General features: G+C 48.5%; 2 protein-coding genes across 10 annotated transcripts; one reads left to right on the top strand and one right to left on the bottom strand.

Annotated features, from left to right (window-relative positions):
* Positions 1 to 2,557: 2,557 nt before the first annotated feature.
* On the top strand, positions 2,558 to 10,389 carry PIGB (phosphatidylinositol glycan anchor biosynthesis class B). Of its 3 annotated transcripts, XR_011601026.1 has the most exons (12): positions 2,810 to 3,120; positions 3,197 to 3,314; positions 3,825 to 3,929; positions 4,047 to 4,177; positions 4,489 to 4,629; positions 4,907 to 4,958; positions 5,652 to 5,863; positions 6,156 to 6,220; positions 7,749 to 7,959; positions 8,270 to 8,450; positions 9,241 to 9,512; positions 9,914 to 9,958. XR_011601026.1 is itself a non-coding variant. In XM_070953433.1 (11 exons), exons 1-11 carry the CDS (start codon positions 2,732 to 2,734, stop codon positions 10,025 to 10,027), a joined length of 1,719 nt encoding a protein of 572 aa, XP_070809534.1. In that variant the 5' UTR covers positions 2,558 to 2,731; the 3' UTR covers positions 10,028 to 10,389. The 3 variants fall into 3 exon arrangements, 2 of the variants coding, with proteins under 2 accessions (XP_070809534.1, XP_070809535.1); XM_070953433.1 differs by lacking the exon at positions 9,241 to 9,512 and having other exon boundaries at positions 2,558 to 3,120; positions 9,914 to 10,389; XM_070953434.1 differs by lacking the exons at positions 9,241 to 9,512; positions 9,914 to 9,958 and adding an exon at positions 10,297 to 10,389.
* On the bottom strand, positions 9,821 to 21,146 carry CCPG1 (cell cycle progression 1). Of its 7 annotated transcripts, none has more exons than XM_070953425.1 (10): positions 21,054 to 21,146; positions 20,607 to 20,676; positions 19,196 to 19,322; positions 18,539 to 18,618; positions 17,690 to 17,897; positions 16,561 to 16,614; positions 14,919 to 15,155; positions 13,196 to 13,341; positions 11,159 to 12,585; positions 9,821 to 10,811 (listed from the first exon to the last, which is right to left on the bottom strand). In XM_070953425.1, the coding sequence occupies exons 2-10, from the start codon at positions 20,664 to 20,666 to the stop codon at positions 10,667 to 10,669; spliced, it is 2,484 nt and encodes an 827-aa protein (XP_070809526.1). In that variant the 5' UTR covers positions 20,667 to 20,676; positions 21,054 to 21,146; the 3' UTR covers positions 9,821 to 10,666. The 7 variants fall into 7 exon arrangements, with proteins under 7 accessions (XP_070809526.1, XP_070809528.1, XP_070809529.1 ...); XM_070953427.1 differs by having other exon boundaries at positions 13,196 to 13,314; XM_070953428.1 differs by having other exon boundaries at positions 13,196 to 13,308.
* Positions 21,147 to 21,215: the final 69 nt, after the last annotated feature.

Genomic DNA, 21,215 nt, shown 5'->3' with positions numbered 1-21,215 from the left:
CCCGAGACTCAAAGGCTCATGTCTGGACCCAAGCTGAGGGCACCAGAAGAAACCTGCCTGCAATTTCTGCCTGGCAGTGAGACCCCACCCCACCCCGTTAGTTTGCAAAGCAGGGAGGGGGTCTGCTCCCTTTGATTGAGGACATAAACAAGCAGAAACAATGGAAAAGATAGGTCCCAAGGGCCTATTAATTGAGAGTGCTTAAATTCAGCAGAAAGCGCTTTAAAATATGACTGCATTCATATGAGCATGGCTAATATTCTAAGGAAATCTTTTGTGGATGGGGGTCCTGTCGTCTGCCCAGATGGCTTATTTCAGTGGAGTTCAACTCATTTGCCATCCTGTTTGCATGCTGTCTGCAGAATGAAGTTTGAAATCTGCTACAAGATGCCGTGCTGGTGTCAAAAATTAGTGGGACCAATTTGAGGAAATCTGGGGAATCAATGGCTCTTAGCGAGGCTGCTTCTGTGGAGCATCTGGTGGGAGAATGGTGGGCTTTCTTGGGCAATTGACTGACACTATGGAAACAGACTGGGCAGGATGGGCCAGGGTCCCTGTTCTTATGAATCAGCATAGATGGATATCAGAGATTCACCAGTGGCCTCAGGACAGCCAAGCAGCAGCCAAGCCTCCACTTTGGACACATAAACAATTTTCTCTTAAAGAGTTGTGTATTGCTGAGTCAGGGCAACTGCAGCCAAACCACTTTAAAGTGAAGATGCTTTAAAAGCTGCTGAAGCATGGAAGACTATTCCCCTGCTTCTGCCATACAAGCTGCCAGTGCCTTCCTCTGCTATGCCAGCCTTGCCACATTTACCTCTGCATCCCTTCTCAGAGTGGGTAAAGAGTTGGAGACTGGCTGAAAGTCAACCTGCAGCTTGTCAACCTATAACAGGCTGCGCAAACAAGTGAAGCCCTATCTGCAGGATATAGGCAGCACATGAAACCATGCCCCCTCCAGTCCGTGAAAAAATCTCTCCACAGAACTGGTCCCTGGCGTCCAAAAGGTGCTGACCTATAACCATTGCATTTGTTCTGGAGCAGCAGGAAACCAATGCTTAACGCACTGTAAGCCGCCCTGAGTCTCCGGAAAAGAACAGCATATAAATCGAACCAATAAATAAATAAATAATAAATAAGATTATTCAGGAAGTCCATCCTGAGCTAAAGAGCTGCCACGGTGTTTGAGAACATTAGTGGCAGATACCTGCCTGGAAAGGTCTGGGAGTGGGAGTTGAAGTGGCCAGAGGCTCTAGAAACAAAGACTGGATGCTCAAGGGGTCTGGCAACAGGCCAGCCAAGAGAGAGGCTCCAAGCCCAACCAGCTGGCTGGGCTGGCTCTTATCCTCCAGTGATCCTCAGCTGACAGTCATGTGGCTGGCTAATCAAGAAAAACTGGGGCAAGGCGCAGTCCCTGGTTGGAGCCCCTTGCAGCAACATCTGTTGGGCTCTCCAGCAGAGGGTGGGGGTCTTCCTTGCCATGCCTAGCTCTTCTTTATACTGGTGGTAGGATCAGGTGTGGTGGAGTTGCAGAATCCCAAACCTCCACGAGGGCTAAGAAAAGGCTAATTTTTGCCTCAACCAGCCCCGAGTTGGCCTTGAAGGCCAGCAGAGTCCAGCCTGGAAGGGAGGAGGAAGCTGCAATATCCCTATGTCTCATCACAGCTGGAACAATTGTCTCTCCAGAAGCAGAAGCCCCTTTGGCTCCATTCAGAGGGGAATATTTTGCAGAGGCCTGCAGCTGCTGACTAGGGGTTTGGTAGGAGTCTGTTAGAGGGCTGGCTGACAACCAAACTTGGGCCCTTTTTTGTGCTTTGCCCCAACTGGTTGTTCCCTACTTCAGCCCATTCCAGATCCAGGACTGCAAAGAGAAGAGAGAAAGAGAGGCATCAGCCCAGGACCCAGCTTCCCTCCTGCAAAGGCCCGATACCCCAGCTTCTTCAGGACCAGTTTGGACCCCTGTGCAAAGCTCACTTGTTTGCACAAGAGCATCTCCACTCTGGTTGCCTCCAGGTGTGGCTGGGCGGGTGTTACATACATCTTCCCTCTGGGCTGCATCTTTAGGGCTATTAGTAGCAGGTTACCCACGGGCGGTTTCGTGTGATTTAAAAGAATAATTTTCTTATCAGGTACCGCGTTTCCCCGAAAATAAGACTCTGTCTTATATTTTTTTGAGCCATGAGCTCAAAAGCACGATTGGGCTTATTATCAGGGGATGTCTTATTTTGGGGGAACCAGGGTAATAAATGCGGGATAACAAATAAATAAATGACACCCGACTGCCTTTGAACCTAAAATTCTAGAAATTCTGCTCCCGTCATCAGTCACTCATAATAAGCAAGGAAAACGGGGTTTTCCCCCAAAGCGAAAGTGGCAGAGCCGCCGGAAAGAAAGGAAGACCAACGTGTCCGTTTCCCAGCAATTTATTCCGCGTCCACGAGGAGGAAAGGCGCTCGGCTTATGTCACAAGCGCCTCGCTTCAAGGAGCGTCCCGGCACCTGAGAGCGATGCGCGCTCCGCTTCGGCTCGCGGGCTGAGATCGCGGCACCCACCGAAAGGCCACCTTGGCAGGAAGGAGGCGGAGCAGCGCCGGACTACAAGTCCCGGGGGCCTCGCTTCTCCTCCGGCAGCTTAGGCGGGCGGCGGGGGGGCCTTCCCGGGCGGCGGCGGTTCGCAGTCGGAGAGGGCGCGCAGGCGGGCGGCCTCCCTCCGGATCGGATCGGCGCCATAGATGCCACCGCCCACGCCCAGCACGACCACCACCACCAGGCGCACCAGCGACTCCGAGCCGCGCATGGCTGCCGCTGCCGCCGCCGCCGCCCTCCACTGCGGCGCACGCGCGGGGAACCGGCGCAGGCTCGCCTTCCGCGCCTGCGCCCTCCCTTTGATGGCGGTCGCTATGGAAGCGGTGGTGGGGGCGCCGGCCGGGAGGCCTCGCAGGCGAAAGCCGGTGCGGCGGCCAGAAGGGCCGGAGCGGCGGTCGGCCGGTGCCGCGCCTGCCCGGGGGCTCCTGGCTCTAAGCCTGGCGCTGCGGCTGGCCTGCTGCTTCTCGGTGCGGACCAGCTTCGTCCCGGACGAGTACTGGCAGTCGCTGGAGGTGGCGCACCGGGCGGCCTTCGGGTATCCTGGATTGGGCGGGCGGCGGGAGGGCCCCTCTGCCCGTCCCTCCAGCTGAGTCCTTAACGGCGCTTAACAGATACGGGAGCCTGACCTGGGAGTGGGCCGAGGGCCTGCGCAGCCCCCTCTACCCGCTGCTCTTCGCCGGCCTCTTCAAGGCGCTGCAACTGCTGGGCAAGGACGAGGCGCCGCTGCTGGTGAGGGCCCGCCCTGGGCAAACGGAAATGGCTTTTTCAGGGCCAAAAGGGGGAAAGCCCGTTTTTCCCCGGAGGAGGAAGAGTGCCAGTTGCCTTTTGAAAAAGCACCCCTGAAACAACCCTGACCTGGGTGACCGAGTCTCCACGGACAAAAGGGAATACGGCCCCCCCCCTTCCGCCATTTCTACCTTCAAAGCCCATTCCTCAGGCACTGTCCAAAGTCAAGTTGCCAAGTTCTTGCTCTTTGGGAGTTTGCTTCCCCATCACGATACCCCCTTCAGAGCGCCAAATTAGGTCAACCCCCCCTTCCCCGGGCTTGACTGGTCATGTGTTGCCAAGGGAAGCTGCCCACCATTTCAAAAGCTGTCTGAGGGAAGCATTAGAAATTGCCAATGTGGTTTTGGAGACTCTGTTTCAATGAATATTTGCATTTTAGTGAAAGATCAGATTTCTGTTTGGAAAGAAGCAAAAATTATTTCCATGCTCTTATTGTGTCTCATCTTCTAACAGATTTGGCTCCCTAGGGTTTTCCAGGCAGTTTTGGCAGCATTTGCAGATGTGAAGTTATATTCCTTGGCAAAGCGACTGGATAACTTTGAGACGGCCAAATGGGTGGTGAGTCTGAGCCTCTCCCTTCAGTCTGCCAGCCACCCAGTGATGTGAGACCTGGCAGACTTTGCTGTGGCTGGGCCCCTCCATCACACACCTACTCTTCTTCGGCTTTGTTCCCAGTATTTTTGCCAGTTGTGTTCTTGGTTCACGTGGTACTGCTGTACTAGGACACTCACCAACACCATGGAAGCAGTTCTCACCATCTTTGCTCTTTGCTACTATCCCATGGAAGGCACCAAAACGGAGAGCAGGTGAAAAACTTTGTATCATGGGATGGGGGCATGTGTGTCAGGCAAATTATTCTCAGGCAAAGTTTTCTTGTGCTTGGCTGGTTTCCCAACATGTTTTCTTCAGAACTGCTTTTCCCTAAGTATTTTTAAGCCTTGAGCTCAAGGACCCTAGACCTTTCTCTGTTTCCCTCCTCTCTTTTGTAAAATGCATGAATACTACAGCTCCATGTACCTTTACATTTGAATAAACGCTAGGATTGTATTATGGTTGGGAGCTCATCTTGTGGCTTTCCTGTAGCTGTTCTGAAGTTTCCCATCTGCTGCTTTTCCAGCCGCTGCTACCTAGCCCTGGTTGCGCTGGCGTGCATCGTCCGCCCGACAGCTGCCATTCCGTGGGCTCCGCTGCTACTTTGGCATTTTGGAAAAGAGTCCAACAAGAGGCGCTTCCTCTGGGGTGCTTGCCTTCCAGTGGGGTAAGTAGGTCTTGGTGTTTTGTCAAAATCACTGCAGTGAACAACTCGCCTTTTAAACAGTGCTCAACAACACAGAAATAAAAGGAAGCATTATTGGATTCCAGGAAATGCTGTGCTTGGCATGGCATGGATGGGAAAGAGCAGAGCAAACTGGAGTTGGTTGCGGACGGGTGCGGGAAACAATGCATGGGCCATCCAGGGCCTCATGGGGGGGAAGACCCTGGCAGGAGAGAACCTGTCATTTTGCTGTGGAACTGTTGCTTTTCTTTTTTAACAGACTAATTGCTTTGGGAGGTTCATTAGTAATTGACAGGATCTTTTTTGGCAAGGTAAGCTGATATCATCAAATCCTCCAAGGATTGTTTAGCCTTGAACCCAAATGTCAGGGAAGGCTGCTGGCCCCTCACTGTCTTTCTCTGGGGTCTGCTCTTCCTACAGCCTATAAGACAACTGAGATGGGCACTGGGCCACCAGCCTTGCCTTACCTTCCTATGCTTGTCCCATCTCTCCCTGCTTGTATCTGCCTCCATTTTCCAACGGGCAAGGCACTGGAGAAAGTCTGTGAGCCCAGATCATCTTTTGAGGATCAGATCAATGCAGGGTGAAGGTTGTAGGCCCTCCCCTTCACGTGATTCCTAGCTCCTTTTTCCAGTGGTGTAACTGTGCAGATGGTGGTGGTGTAGATGTAGGATAATGGGTTGCATTAGGGCGACACCAGTCCTTGCCAAGCAAAGCAAATCCTCCCCCAGCCTGGGCTTGAGACTGCAACATGCCCTTATGTTGAGCTCGATTGCTAGCATTTCTTTGCCTTTGTCCAACTTCCCAGCTCAACTTAGAGCACTGCCAGGCTGTCCATCTCCCATGCAAACTGTAATCAGACCTGACCCTGCTTACTTTTTTTGCTCTGGAAAAGGGAGAATGGGGCTGATGTAGCTCTTGAATGTTCCCAAGGAGTGCAGGGGAAAATTGAAAAAACATCCCGTCATGGGGAGACCTGACTATTCCTTTTCTCATCCCTGCAGTGGGTTATGGTTCCCCTCAACTTTCTGAAATTCAATGTTCTGCATGAGCTGGCCACCTTCTATGGATCCCACTCCTGGCACTGGTATTTCACCCAGGGCTTGCCGGTGATCCTTGGTCCCCACCTGCCTTTCTTCCTTCATGGCTGTTTCAGTGCCCCGAGGAAGCATCATGTGTTCTTGGTGGTTGTGCTTTGGACCATGACAGCCTACAGGTATCCCATGTTCCTGTTTTGAGATTAAGGCTTGCTTCATGCCCTTGTTCTTGTTACTGCTCGGGATTAAGGCTCTTACTTCCCTGCCCTGCCCAGCTAGAGGTGGCTTAGTCAGCTTGCCTTTAATCAGCCAAGCAAAGGGGAGCCCCCTGGTACATGGGCTCATCATGTTCTGGACAGAATGGAGCCTCCCAGGTTTTCTGAGGAAGAGAGAAGCCTTGGACTTAATTATTTAGGTAGAAGTTGGGGGGGGGCATGTCCATGATGGCCTTGCCCTGTCCATTTCTTCCAGTGTTCTTCGTCACAAAGAATTCCGATTTATCTACTCCATCCTGCCCATCTGTATGCTCTTCTGTGGTAAGCACTTTGGCTTGATGGATATCATCTTTTGTGGGGTCCCACTCTCCTTTTCCAGAGAGTGGCCAGCTATTGTACAATGCCAGTCCTGGTAAGTTCTTCTGTAAAAATGGCACATGCCCATCCCATATATCATGGCAGCCATGGCCATCTGTTCAACAACCAAAGCTGCTTCCCCTTACTTCAGTTTTCTACCATACAAAGATTCTTTTATTTATTTTCTTGATATTTTGGTCCTTTAACAGGTGGTCCTTGACTTACAACAGTTCGCTTAGTGACTGTTCAAAGTTACAACGGGCATTGGAAAAAGTGACATGACCGTTTTTCACACTTATGACTGTTGCAGCATCCCTATGGTCATGTGATTTACATTTGGCTGCTTGACAACTGACTCACATTTATGGCGGTTGCAGTGTCCCAGGGTCAGATGAATACTGCAGATGAATTGTAATGCTCTCTACATGGGGCTCCCCTTGAGGTGCACCCGGAGGCTCCAACTGGCGCAGAGTGCGGCCGCGCGGGTGGTTATGGGAGCAACATGGAGCTCCCATGTAACACCTCTCCTGCGCGAGCTGCACTGGCTCCCGGTGGTCTTCCGGGTGCGCTTCAAGGTTCTGGTTACCACCTTTAAAGCGCTCCATGGCTTGGGACCTGGTTACTTACGGGACCGCCTACTACCATCATCAGCCTCCCACCGACCAGTACGCTCCCACAGAGAGGGGCTCCTCCAGGTGCCGTCGGCCAAACAATGTCGGCTGTCGGCCCCTAGGGGGAGAGCCTTCTCTGTGGGGGCACCGACGATCTGGAATGAGCTCCCCCCAGAGATACGGAGGATTCCGGATCTGCGCACCTTCCGCCGCGAGTTGAAGACGCTTTTATTTCATCAAGCTGGCCTCGCCTAAATCTTCTCCCTTTTAAGTGTAAATTCTAAATTTTAATGGATTTTAAAATATGGGTATTTTTAAATTATGGGTATTAATTCAGCCAAATTTATTTAATCCATTTTATTCGATTTTAAATTTTGTATATCTATGTGTTTTATTTCATGGCTGTGCACCGCCCTGAGTCCTTCGGGAGTAGGGCGATATAGAAATTCAATAAATAATAATAATAATAATAATAATAATAATAATAATAATAATAATAATAATAATAATAATAATACCTTTTTCAGTCTTCTGACAAGCCAAGTCAATGGGGAAACCAGATTCACTTAACAACCGTGTTACTAATTTAACAACTGCAGCGATTCACTTAACAAATGTGGCAATAAAAGTTGTAAAATGGGGCAAAACTCAACACATTTCTCACTTAGCAACATAAATTTTGTGCTCAATTGTGGTCGTAAGTTGAGGACTACCTGTAATTCACATCCTGAAGTGCGTTTGCATTGTGTATGGCCCTTATTCTTTCAGGCAATTATTTGCCATCTAAGAAATGAACACATCCCTTGGTGTCCTTCCCCTGGTCCAGCACCGTTCAGCAGGCATCTCCAGCCTGGCACTTTCTGACTAGCTCATTTCTGTAGGGCATTCTGTGGCTCAAATGAAGAGGTGGAGAAGGGCTGCCATTTCCTTCTTGCTGAGCTCCAACCTGCTCCTTGCCCTCTACACTGGTTTGGTCCATCAGCGTGGCACTCTTGATGTGATGGTCTACCTCCGGGAGCTCTGCAACCCTTTGACCCAAGGACAGACATCCATTCTCCTGCTAATGCCCTGTCATTCAACTCCTTTATACAGGTAAGGCCAAGGTTCTTGTCTAGTGGACAACCTGTCTCCTACCCTGAAACGGCATGTCCCAAAGGCCGAGAGTGATAAAAGACCCCATCCTCTAGGAGGTAGTCTGCCTTGCATTTGTACTTCAAGGCGGGTGAATCTGTTGCCTTGCAGAGAACAGTCCCTTTGGACATGAACACACAAGCTTCTCATCTCTGTCCCCCTCCTTTTGATGCCTTTTTAGCACAAACAAATAAACAAACAAAGGCACGGTGAAGGAATGTCAGCCCAGCCATCTCCCCTATTCAACGATTGTGGGTTTTTTTGCTCCTAGCCATATTCACTGCCCACTGCAAATGAGATTTCTTGAGTGCCCTCCAGATTTGATGGGAAGAAGCAACTATCTGGATGAAGCTGACTTATTTTACTCTCGCCCTCTCCCGTGGCTCAACAAAGAGTTTCCTAATGCTACGCAATTACCCTCCCATTTGGTCTTCTTCAATGTACTTGAGCAGGTAGGTGAGCCCAAGTCTCCTGATCAGCAGGACCTTCTTAGCAGGGCTCCATGTCCTTGTGGCCTCAGCAGGGAGGCTCACCACCAAAGGTGGCATGTGTGTTCTGACACGCCTAAGGATGTAAAGTCTGCCTAAGGAGATGCATTCTAGTGGAGGAGCCCACCACCCCGTGCCTCCCTTCACAAGTGGCATTGGATAATAGTAGCACATAGTAAATGTTAGTCTCCTTAGGATAAGCCAGACTACTGATATCCCTACCCTCAACCAGATTGGTATGAGTCTTGCCAGCTCAAGACACAGTGTCGCAGTTGTTAGAATGCAGTACTGCAGGCTATTTCTGCTGCCTGCCGGCTGCCTGCAATTTGGCAGTTCGAATGTCACCAAGCTCAAGGTTGCCTCAGCCTTCCATCCTTCCGAGGTCGGTAAAATGAGGACCCAAATTGTTGGGGCAATAGGCTGACTCTGTAAACCGCTTAGAGAGGGTTGTAAAGCACTATGAAGGGGTATATAAGTCTAAGTGTTATTGCTATTAGAACAGAATAACAGAGTTGGAAGGGACCTTGGAGGTCTTCTAGATCAACCCCCTGCTTAGGCAGGAAACCCTACACCACCTCATACAAATGGTTATCCAATATCTTTTGAAAAACTTCCAATGTTGGAGCATTCACAACTTCTGGAGGCAAGTTGTTCCACTGATTAATTGTTCTAACTGTCAGGAAATTTCTCCTTAGTTCTAAGTTGCTTCTCTCCTTGATTAGTTTCCACCCATTGCTTCTTGTCCTTCCCTCAGGTGCTTTGGAGAATAGATTGACTCCCTCTTCTTTGTGGAAGCTGATGAGATATTGGAACACTGCTATCATGTCTCCCCTAGTCCTTCTTTTCATTAAACTGGACATACCCAGTTTCTGCAACCATTCTTCATGTGTTTTAGCCTACAGTCCAATCATCTTTGTTGCTCTTCTCTGCACTCTTTCTAGAGTCTCCACACATCCTTTTTACAACGTGGCGACCAAAACCTAATGCAGTATTCCACGTGTGGCCTTATCAGGGCATTATAAAATGGTATTAACACTTCACGTGATCTTGATTCTATCCCTCTGTTTATGCAGCCTAGAACTGTGTTGGCTTTTTTGGCAGCTGCTACACACGGCTGGCTCATATTTAAATGGTTGTCCACTAGGACTTATTGCTAAAGAGAACTGGCTCTTTTACTTAGTGGTTCATCAGCAACATTCCAGATACTTTGCAGTGTATGACTTTGATTGATCAAGGGAATACCATTTTCTTCTCAAAATCAGTGTTTGCCCTTCATTTTTCATTGGTGTGTAATAACTGTAAGATTTGGGAAGAGAGGAGGCAATCTACTAGTCTTGTTGCAGCTTCCCAAGCAAGTTGTTTATTGAATGAACATTTTTCAAAGTAGATGCAATCTATGTAATTCTTAACTGTATTTTTAATTACAGGAAATATCATCATTTCTGATTTCAAACAGATACGTTAAAGCTGCCACATTCTTTCACACTCATCTGCCTCAAGGACGAGTTGGAAGCCACATTTATGTGTTCAAAATTTTTTGAAGATTTATGAAAGTGGTTTAAGGGATGGGGGGATGGGGCTGATGCAAGAGAAACAACAAAACAGCAACCCCTGACCTGAAGTATATGGATAGGTAGGATACATAAGTGTGGCTCTGGAGAGGTGGAAGGTGCCAGCACGGTTGTTTTTGCAAAGGCAGCTTTTTCCTTCTGCTAAGATTTCAGATCTGCTCAGACTATATGCAGCTATGCAAACCTCTCTAAATAGACAGTTTGGAACGACCTTTTTATTATTTTTTTACAATGTACAGATGTGCAGGAAAATTTAAAAGCAAGATGATCAGAAAGAGGACACGCAACAAATCCCATCATGATCAGAGTAATTAAACAGCTATCAAGATGTGTTTCTGGAGCATGAGATGAAATCTGTACCATATCTTTTAGTAGAACCAAGTACCAACAAGTGCAAATAAGCTTATTTTACAACTTGTCTAAAGCTACTGCTTACCCTGTGGATTTATTGTAATAGTAGAAAGCAGCCAAATTAATTAATGCTTCCCAAGATTGCAAGGCAGGAAGAAGGATGGAGATGAAGCCAGTGGATCTTTGGGCCCTGGTGAAAGCTCTCAGAGGGGCCAATCATGGAGGGTTTTTGCCAGCCTGCAGGGCTCCCAAACACCTTCAGTACTTAGGGTCAAAAGGGAGCCGCCCCACTTCAATCTCCAGGTTTGCTGTGTGCCTCCCATTGCTGCGGCCCTGCTTTTGCCATCGGCTTTCCCTCTTAGAACGCTGCTGGTGCTTTGGAAGGTGTCTTTCCTGCTGAGGGCTGTTGGAAAACATGAAAGAGGGATGCTTACTGGGATGGTGTGCAGAAAGGGGAAGCGAAGGTACCCTTGGAAGCCTCAGGTCCAGGTATTCAACTTGTCACTTGAAAGGAATGCCGTGGAAGTCCCTAATCTTATAATATTCCTGATACTGGTGTTTGATGGGGCAAAAAAATTGGCCGACAGACTAGTAGACCTTGTAACTTGTGTCCTTAGCATGAGCCGGGATTGCCTTTTCAACATTTGGCTGGAGAGAAGCCTCCCTTATAAAGGCATTGCTATGATCCCCTCTCTTCCTCTCCCCCCCCACAGTGTGCAGCCCCCTCCTTCCCTCGCATTTTACACTCACCTGGATCCACACGGAGGTATCTGGTTGTAATGATGAAAGTAGTACTGGTATATATACTTGTCCAGGCCTTCAAAGGCTCTGTCACTGGCTCTTTGATATTCTTCCATGTCTTTGAGATAGTCTTTGACATCGTTGACAAAGTCTGAGAACAGCATCTGGTCATGAATAAAGACACCGTTGCAGAAGAAGTTGCTGATGAAAATTTCCAGTTCTCGCCAATGATGAAAGTTCTTTACTTCTTGCTGCAAATATTTGTGCATTAATTGATTAAATTCATCAGCCCGAATAGGATCCAGGACTTTATTGAAGAGGCTAATAAATTCTTGGTGGGCACAGTCAAAAATGCCAGAACAGCCTTTTAGGATGATGTGATGCTTTGGGCTTCCTGCAGGGCCCTTGGGACACTGTCCGGAAGCAGTGTCTGTGGATAATGGCGTGAGGGGCTGGGTGTCCTCTGCCCGAGGTCTCCTATGGCCAAAAAGCCTTTGGCTTCCTGGAGCCCGGTGCTGGGCTGGCTTTGCAGGACCATCACGAGAACCGTCCGTTTGATGCATCATCCTCCCTTTTCTGTTAGTCTCATGTCTTCTGTCGCCATACCTTTTCTTTTCTCTTCCATCAAAGATATTTTTTGTTGTGTCCTTAAAATGTCTAAAGGTGGACTTGACAGAATCTGAGAATTTTCTCAGGTTCTCTTTCACAGCTTCTTTGGCCTGCTTGATTTTTTCTTTATGGTGGCGTACAAATTCCTTGGTAGAATTCTTCATTGCATCAAATGTTTCTTTTACAGAACCAAAAAAGGTTGCTTTTGGCTTGGCTTTACTTGGGTTTCCTCCTTTCCCAGCTGGTTTCTGGGCTTTTCCTGCTCTCTCTTGCTTCTCTGCATGATCTTTAACTTCAACGTACAGCTTCTCCCACAAATCTGACCGCTGCTGTTCAAAGCTGAGCTTCTTCTCCAGTTCAGTCAGCATCCCTCGAAGGGTTTCTATCTCTTGGCTCTTGTGTGAACCGGCCTCTGCCACCAGCGGCACATGCTCAGCGCTCAGCTTTTCCAAAGTTTCCCGAAGTGCTACCGTCACTTGACGCTCTTTATCGAGCTCCCTTCTCAGCATCTGAGCTTCAGCCAACAGGGTCTCCTTTTGTTTCACAAAGCTCTGCATTCTGTGCTTTTCCTCCTCCAAATGCGCTTTGAGTTTTTGATTTTCAGTCACAACCAGAGACTCTGGGCCAGGGCCTTTGCTTTCCAAGTGTCTTACTTGTTCCCTCAACTTCCTCAGCTCTTCCTGTAGCAGTGCCAAGGCTTTTTCCTCTCTCTGTAAAGACTCTCTCAAATGCTGGTTTTCTGAAGCAAGGTGATGTTTCTGAGATTGAAAGGATTTCTTTTCCATCTGCGTTGTGAGCCAGCACTTTGCAAGGCCCTCCTTCAGAGACTGGATGGAAAAAGAAAGCACACAGGTTGCACAGAAAAAGAGACTGTGCTCCTAGCCAACAGGACAATTTAGCAGCAGAAGAATTATGAGAGCAGAAAGCCCTCCCTCCCTCTACAGAGAAAGGGCATGAGGTGCAAAGAAGTTCAATTCCGCACTTAGTGTTTTGATGTGGGACAAGCCCTTAGCTTCACTTTTGCCTTAGACTTAGCGACTGGTGGCTTTGCAGCTCAAAGCTTCAAGGATAACAAGTATGATGCATTGCCTCAACTTGTTTTTGCCTACTTGAAGTGACAAAGTTGCAAAATATTGTTAAGGGAGAGGGGCAAATGATCAGGGCTGAGATAGCAATAGGAACTTAGACTTATATACCACTTCATAGTGCTTTTACAGCCCTCTCTAAGCAGCATATTGCCCCCAACAATCTGGGTCCTCATTTTACCGACCTCGGAAGGATGGAAGGCTGAGTCAACCTTGAGCCGGTGAGACCTGAACTGCCAAACTGCTGGCGGCCTGTGATCAGCAGAAGTAGCCTGCAGTACTGCACTCTAACCACTGCGCCGCCGTGGCTCAGGTATTTTTGAACTGTAGGGAATGGAAACATTCTCCTTACCCCACATGGTGTTTTACTTCCTTGTTGTTGGCATTGCAAAAGATCTCCCTTCATACCATTCAGTTTGTCTTCGTGAGTCTTTTCCACTAGTTCCTGTCGTTTTTGGATCTGAACTGTACCTTGAAACATAAAATTTTCTTTTTTATCTGACAAGAAAAATGGGAAGTTAGGCAGCTTATTAGAGAGACATCTTATTTTCTTTCTTTAGTTTTATAAAGAGCTATTACCTGGTAGAGCAGATTGAAATGCTCAGCTTCAATAAAAATGAAAGGCTGATACTGTTAAAGCAGCAGATTGTATAGCATGAGTGCACAGATGCAATGGGAGCATCTATCTTACAGCCAGCATCACCTGCTTAACACCTATTTTGAAAAGAGTGAACTGGATGGAGGACGGGGGGCAAGCCTACACCAGCCCTCTTTGGAACAGTGGTTGCATCAACCTGGAGAGGAGTGGAAAATGTAGTAACTGAACCCTGCCTCACAGCCACTTGATATTACAGGAGCTCATGCAGCAATGCCTCAACAAACAGAAAAGACCTCCTCATGTCAAAGGAGCAGCAGCCACGGCCAAAGACACTCAGGAGAGGCAGCACTGAGGAAAAGTAGGGGGTGCACAACTGACCTTAGGCCAGACAACCTGGTCCCAGGAAAAAGGGCAGATAAAGATTATCTTGCCCACAGTAAAAACAAAAACAAGCACATCTGGCAAAGATGGCTAAACTCAATTTACAGCAGCCCACTTCAATCGTGTCTCTTACCTTCAAATTTCCCTAAGGACAAAAGCAGACGGATATCAGCATTATTCTGATGGTAAGTATAATGTTTTCTACCTCCAAACCAGAATCTGGGACCACCAAAAACCAATGAACACTATTGGTTGATCTAAGAATGGCTATGGTGCTTCATTCTGAGCCAATTTATTACAAAACCATTTTACCCATCATCTGGGTTCCCATCTAAAGAAAATTCTGGAGGATATTTGTGTTTCTCAGCTGGCTGGTTATATGTTAATTATATGACTAGGCATGGAGTGCCGAAGTGTGGTCCATGGCTGATTTACAAAAGGATTTTTCTGCAACACAAAATGCTCCTTTTGCATAGAGTCTGCATGGGCCTTCCCCATGAGCTCTGGGCTGGGACTGAAGTGGACTTCTCTACTGCAGCTAGCTATAAAAAGAGTTCCACATCTAATCCTTATTTTGTTTCTGGAGATGGGGCAAGCAGTTAGAAATGTTAGATTTTGCACGATTCCTCTGGAGAGTCGTCTTATCACCTGATCAGTCACTGCAGAAATTGCCTACTTTTGCCAATGGATCTCCATGTTCTCCTCCCAGAAGGAATTATCCAATAAGAGGCAGTGCCTGGCTCGAGCCCACAACTCGGACGTGGAAATCTGGAGTTTGGTCTCCATGTGCTAAGCACTACCTAGAACTCTCCTATTTAGACCTTTGCTCGCTTCTTTCCCAGAAGTTCTGATCTTGAATTTTATTTATTCCTTTATAACCCACCTTTCCTGGAGAACTTCAAGACAGAGTATGCCCTACACTCTCCAATTTTGCCCCACAGAACCCACCATATGAGGCTCTGACCTCAGATCCCCCAGGTAGTAGCAGCCTTGCCTTTTTCAGCCTAGGCTGGACTGTGTGAAGCCCCTGACAGAGTTTCTTAGCATTTCCAAAGCCTCAGGCTCCCGTTTTACCCCTTAAAATCGCTGCACTCACCATAGAAATGTCCAAAGCCCATGCTGACCGCAATCACCAAAGCGAGGATAATGCATCGGTTCAGGCCGCTGCTCAGCAGGTGCTTGGCCTGCTTGACGTCACGAGGTGGCAGTCCTTCCTCAGACTCTGAGCTGGAGAGAAGCCTCTTCTTTGCCCGCCGGCGCCTCAGGGCAGGGCTGGAGCCATGACTGGTTTCATCACTGCTGGATTCCTCTCCACTTGGCTGCAGTGGAAAAACTGAGCAGCAAATTCAAGCAGTGAACACCACCACTCTGGGATTCCCAAGCAGCAGCAGCAGGCCTGAAAGAGGGGTCTGCCCAGGCCAGGCCCTTCCACCACCCCCCTCCCTCCCCAGGCTCCATGCCACTCTTCTGCCTACCAGCGCCTTCCCTTGTGCTCCAGAGCATGTCGCAGAGGCATCTCTATGCAGGCTTTCTGGGGCTGAACCCTTGGCAAGTCCCCTACTGGTCAGTCACATCTAATTGGAGCCATTTTATAACCAAAACCTTGGCCTTCAACAGAAGGGGCGAGCTTGTGATTCCTTTGAATGCAGCTCATTTTCAAAAAGCTGCTCTTGTGCCAAATGCAGAGTAAATATAGTTCAGCAATCAACCGATCTTTGGGTCCTATGAATTCCAGAGACCACTGCCAGCTGAGGGCATGGCAAGGTCAAATGTTCCAATTGGGGCCAAAGCTTATGCCAAGGCCTAATCTGGCCAGAGAAGTTTCTCCCTCTTGCATGAGTGATCAGGTATGGGGAAACCCTTCTCTGAAAGCCCCTGAATCTGCGTCCTGGTTCTATTCTCTCTGCCTGTGGGCAAAAGGCCAGCAAGGACTCCCTTTTGTTAGGGGCTGGGAAGTGCGTCTCTATTTCCAGCCAAGAAAAGTGCGCTTCATCTTTAAGGGACAGCAGGCCGGCATGAGAAACCTCATTATCTACAGTAGGTAAGTCTTCATATTATGTAAAGGATTTCATTAAGCATATCACACTTGCAAAATTGCATGCATGGAAACATATAACAAGCACACTGTGAACAGCAAGTCAGAAACCAAAAGCATAAAGCTGATTAAACATAAGATTTTGGAATTATTATTATTATTATTATTATTATTATTATTATTATTATTATTATTATTATTATTATTTATTATATTTCTATACCGCCCTTCTCCTGCGGGACTTAGGGCGGTGCACAGCCGAGATAAAACATAACATATAAAATTTAAAAAAACAGTTTAAAAACAATTAAATAATTTCAGCCCAATAATTAAAATAACCCAATTAAAACCAATTCAATTAAAACTGAGAGGATGGGATCAAGCCAGCCCAGCTAGATGGAATGGTACAAGTGTCTCAGTCTTGCAACATGAATGCATTTTCTTATACTGATCTGGGATTTCTGAATTGGGGCTTATGTTAGTCTTTTAATTTGCCAGAGACCCTCAACTGCTCTTACACTTGTCTTTCTGTCTGGGGGGCCTTCTCTTCCACCATCACCACCCAAACATCTCCCCCAAGAATTCTTTCTTGTGGGGGAGTGGTAGGGAAATGCATCCTCTCTGCTTCAAAAGCATGACAGCATGCCCAGCTCTGGCCATCATGCCAGCCAAGGAGGGGAGAGGCCGGATATCAGCTGCTTACCCCATCTGCTCACCCACCGCAGGACCACCATCCAAAGCTGCTCCAACCAACCGGCTTTCATATACAAAACGAAGGGAAATATTTTTAACTTCCAACCAAGAGAGTGCAGCAAAGGGCCAACCCCAGAGCAGCAGATCTACAGTCTATGGAAGAAGAACCATGCCTCCTTCGAGCCCTCCCGGTTCAAACTCCAGACTTAGCCAAAGGGCCACAGCTCATGTCCCTTGGCTGAGGCCTGGCTAAGAAAGAAGCAGCAGCTACTTGTTTGCAGGACCCCAGAGTTGCCAGACTAGGACTCTCATCACTGTTTTCAATTAACCTAAATGACTGGCAGTTAGTCTACATCTCCTCCCAGAACAGGTTGAAGAGAAGGAAAAGTTATTCTAATGCCAGAGATGACTTAAAACACTCACTTTCCAGATAAACTGTGATTAGAAGAGATCAGCTATTTGAGAGGTTATAGACCAGAAAGCAAATCTAAACTCCGAGAATCAAGCTTAATCTGAGGTTAAATATTAACTCTACATAACAGCTCTAAATAAAAGCTTAGAAATACTCTGGTGTGCTCCATCTTGCTTCCTAATAGAGGTTTAAAAAATCCCAATAACCTTTATTTCAAATGAAATGGATGAGTGGAGGAGTCCCAAGTCCCATAACAAAGACTCCCCTCTGCCTCTGGTTGTTGTGTGCACAGAGCAGCATTCTTTGCCAGAGGTGGCATGGAGCATGGGACTGATTCTTCAGGACAAGGCCTCTCTATAGCCCATAACCAGATTAACACAACTAAGAAACCCTGAAGGATACTTAGCCCTACTTAATCGGAGAGGAGAGGTTCTTATTTGTGGCATATCTTTCAGGGTGTTCAAGTGAATAAACGGAGAGACTTATGAAGCCTATGCTCAACAATATAATGATACAAAAAGAGAGAGGGGAGAGATTTTTTTAAAAAAAGTCCTAACAATGGGGAGCCAAATACATGAGCTATTTCGAATGCTCAAAAGACTTTGGGTGAAAACTAGTTTCCTATTCTTAGTTAAAAGAACTCAAGGACATATTCAAAGTTGGGGAAAATGTTTGAAGACTGCTGCCTTCAGGACATTCTTTTAAGAGACTGAAGAACTCTACATACCTGTTTCTGGCTGGCAAAAGGTATACTGGCTGCTGGAAGAGGAACCCATGTTGAAATTTTCTGATGCCTGACCTTCCTCCTCTCCCGAGGCAGCTTCTTCCTGGTTTCCAACTTCTTCCACCTTTGGCACCTCCAGAGTCACAATGTCTGAATCATCACTTACTGCTCCCACACAGGAAGTCTCATCCAGCAATTTTTCTCTCTCATCCTTGGATATAATGTTAAATGAGCATTTTATTATCAACTTGAAAAATTAAATTTACAGCTTTTTGCAAGTGCCTTATCAGGCTGTTAATTCAGAATTTACACACAGATGGTCTGTCTTCTATAGCCTGCTCACTGACGTACAACAGTCTTATTGGTTGGGAGAGAAAACTCTTGAGCATAGGCCTTCTGAGGCCCAGCAAGCTGATGAGAGAACACCCATATCAGGATTGGGTAAGACCTGTTCTGAAGAAGGGCAGCATGGCTTTCCTGCACAGTTTCCATAGGCGATAACTTCCTGGCTGCCCTTATCTCCTATGGCCCTAGGACTGCAGCTTTCTCCTAGCTGGAAGCCTCCAGAAAAGTTGACCAGCATTTTGCAGGGAAATCCCAGCAGAGAGTAAGAAGAAATAAACACCCCTTAATTTAGGGCACATTCACAAGGACTCCTCTAGCAAGGTCAGAGCCTGCTGGCATCAGAACAGATAACACAGCAGGGATGGAAAGATCCCTGCGCCTCCTCTGTTGGCACAAGCTCTGTCAAAGAGGCCACCTGTAATGTTTCACCTTTTTGCTGACAGCTACAGATGTAAGAGGCTTTTTCCCCTTCATGTGATCTTCTGAGCCATTTGAGTCATGACTTACCCCAGGAACCAGCTTGCTTGTCTCCATGGGGGGCTGGCTTATAGCGCTCACTGGTGCCCCATCACCCTGGCTAAAATCAACTGCAGAAGGAAAGGATGAAGACATACAAGGTTGCCCACAGAGCTTTCCCATGACCCCTCTGCATGCACGTCTCTGCTCTTGCACACACTCATACTGCTCAAGCCAATCTAAGTGGGCTTATTACAGCTTTCACCTGGAGAACCTGGATTGGACAGCATCAGTTATACGGCATGAATGTCCACTGTACCCATTACACAGGAATCTGGCTATGAGAACCACAACAGCTTGGGAATGATTCTACTACAAATGAGACTTTATCTCCAAGGCTGATATAGTTCCAGTCACAAACTAGTGACTGGAACTCTGGAAAACTGGCCTGCTTTGGTGCTCCTAATGCTCCCCATCGATGTCCCACTAGCAACTACCAGCCTGTTTATGCCCCACAGAGGGAAGATCATTACAGAGCTTATCCTCAAATGCCTAAGTCAAAACAAAACTTCCCATTTCATCCCTGGCCACCCGAACCTCAGATCTCTTCCCCTTCCATGCAGCCAGACATCTCTCTGTTGTCTCAGCAATCCTCCTGTGCAATTCCCAGAAGCTCTTTGGCTCAAATGAGAATGCTACAAGACTCACCTTGCAGACTGGTGGCCTGCTGCTGCTGGTCTTCTGCTTGCGTTGGAGACAGAAATTCCTCTGAGGCCAGTTCCTCGTGGCCACTTATGCTATCAGAGTCTGGTGCTGCTGCTTCAACGTCAGAGCCCTAAAAATACAAACACGCTCACTGGAGATTGAGTTGGAAGCTCCAGAAAGAGTCCCCTGATATTCCACAAACAGCATGGGTGGACGACTAGCAATCCACAAGCAGGATGTATTCTTACTAGCTGAGCTGTTTGCTCCCCAAATAAATGTGGGAAAATGGGAGGCCTCTGAGAAACAAAGCAAAAGACAGAAATATGTTCACGCTGCCCACCAAGCCTCCCAAACTTTGCCTGACGTAGCAGCAGAGCCTCCTAGGGCCTGGAAGTAGACTGCAGAAAAGGATAGAGAGTGCAGGGAATGCCTGTTGCAGCTCTCATTGGGCTTCTTCAGTAAATGCCTGTTTTCACTTGTTATTGTGTCTTTCTGAGTAAATGTCTTGACTTAGACAAGGGGCCAGAATGTGTGTGTTATCCTCACACTTTTTGAAAATGAGGAGAGGAACTGCTCTAAGCCAACACAGTCATGCCACTTTCAAGCATCTTGAGACCCTGGGCTATAAGTGAACTTCACTGGGAATCTTGGAAATGAACTCCGGATGGCTTTCCTGCTCTAGCTGAAAACCAGAGCAAACATTGGGTGCCGGAATTCAAAGGACCTGTTCTTCCTCCCTTTTATCTTATACTAGGGAGTGCAATTAGCTTCCCACCACCCCTCCTCCTCTTAAGGTCTGGCTTGCTTTGGTTCCTGAAACCAAGTCAAAACCTTGTTTTGTGTGACAGACATCGAGGGCCTCCCAAGGGGTTCTCCCTTTCAGAAGCTTTGGTGCAAGCAGCTCATAGGTCCCAAAGAAGAGCTTCTCCACTGAGGTGCTTCTGCCAAAAAAACCCAAAGGTATCAGGGATTTTAAGTGGACTTTAACTGAAGAAGGCCAAGAGCGGACATGATTTGTCTCTTTTAAGGATGGGGTTGCTTCCAAGTCAGCTGTGCTCGAGAATGGGGGGAGGGGTGTGGCTGAAAGGCAAAAGGCCCCGAATTTGACTGGCAAGTTCTTTGCTTCCCGCTCAACAGACCTCATGGAAGGGGGGTGGGGGGGGAAGAGAAAGTGGGAAAAACTCCAGCTGTCTTGAAACCATTGAAGGTTTGAACGTTGTTAGAAAAGGTCAAGCCAGCAGCACACAGTCAAGACAGGCACAAGCTGTCCCGCATCGCAGCCCCTCTAGGGCACGGCCAACCTTTTCTGCCCCGCCTGGCCCAAGCGCTCCCGCCCCTTCTCTTCCGCCGAGACGCTCCTGCCCCCGGAGCCAAGCACGGAAAGGCAGCCTCGGCCCCGAAGTCTGCCCGGTACCTCGTGGTTGATGACCGTCCAGCCACAAGACGAGTCGCTGTCGCTGGAAATTTCTGACATTTTGAAGAAGCTGCAAGGAAAAGAGCCTCTTCAGCGGGCGGCCTTCTTTCTCTGCCAGAAACAGAACCGACCGAGACCTTCGCTCGCCCCCTTCGGCCGCCTGTTCGGAGCCGAAACCGCCGCTGCGGGAGGGAGCGCGGGCGGGGCCTCCTCCCTTTGCCCCCCCCCCCGCCAAGCCGGCTTAGCTTCTGGCCTGGGGCGGCTCTCTGGGGGTCAGCGGGCCCTGCAAACCCCCCCCCCCCGCTCACGGGGAGTAACGGCCCTCTGCCCCGCGTTTCCTACCGAGGAAAACCCTCCTGTGCGAAGAGGGCGCAACCGGCGCTTGGCGGGGAAGATCGGCCAGGAGGCCGCGGGGCCCGAGGCGCAGCGGGGCCGCGGCCGGCCTACCTGCTGGAGCGGCGGGCAGCGCAGCGACCGGCGGCCTCCCCTCCTTCGCCACAACAACAACCGGGGACGGAAAAGACGCCGCCGCTGCGCCTGCGCCTCCCGCGGGGCGTCCGCCGGGAAGCGTAGTCCGCCTCCGCCCGGCGCTGCGGCAGGCTGGCCGCT

This window comes from Pituophis catenifer, unplaced genomic scaffold (assembly GCF_029215685.1).
Source record: "Pituophis catenifer annectens isolate HBS135680 unplaced genomic scaffold, rPitCat1.0.hap2 SCAF_14, whole genome shotgun sequence".
Lineage (NCBI taxonomy): Eukaryota > Metazoa > Chordata > Lepidosauria > Squamata > Colubridae > Pituophis > Pituophis catenifer.
This window is presented reverse-complemented; position numbering and strand designations above follow the sequence as displayed.

Bases quoted from the DNA above. Each gene is read 5' to 3' on its own strand.
- PIGB (XM_070953433.1), top strand. From the start codon at position 2,732: ATGCCACCGCCCACGCCCAGCACGACCACCACCACCAGGCGCACCAGC. The intron at 4,630-4,906 runs GTAAGTAGGTCT...CTTTTTTAACAG, and splicing joins GGTGCTTGCCTTCCAGTGGG to ACTAATTGCTTTGGGAGGTT. The intron at 8,451-9,913 runs GTAGGTGAGCCC...TTTTAATTACAG, and splicing joins TCTTCAATGTACTTGAGCAG to GAAATATCATCATTTCTGAT.
- CCPG1 (XM_070953425.1), bottom strand. From the start codon at position 20,666: ATGTCAGAAATTTCCAGCGACAGCGACTCGTCTTGTGGCTGGACGGTC. The intron at 19,323-20,606 runs GTACCGGGCAGA...TTGTATTTTTAG, and splicing joins GGACGGTCATCAACCACGAG to GGCTCTGACGTTGAAGCAGC. The intron at 12,586-13,195 runs GTAAGGAGAATG...TTTTCCATCCAG, and splicing joins GAAGTAAAACACCATGTGGG to TCTCTGAAGGAGGGCCTTGC.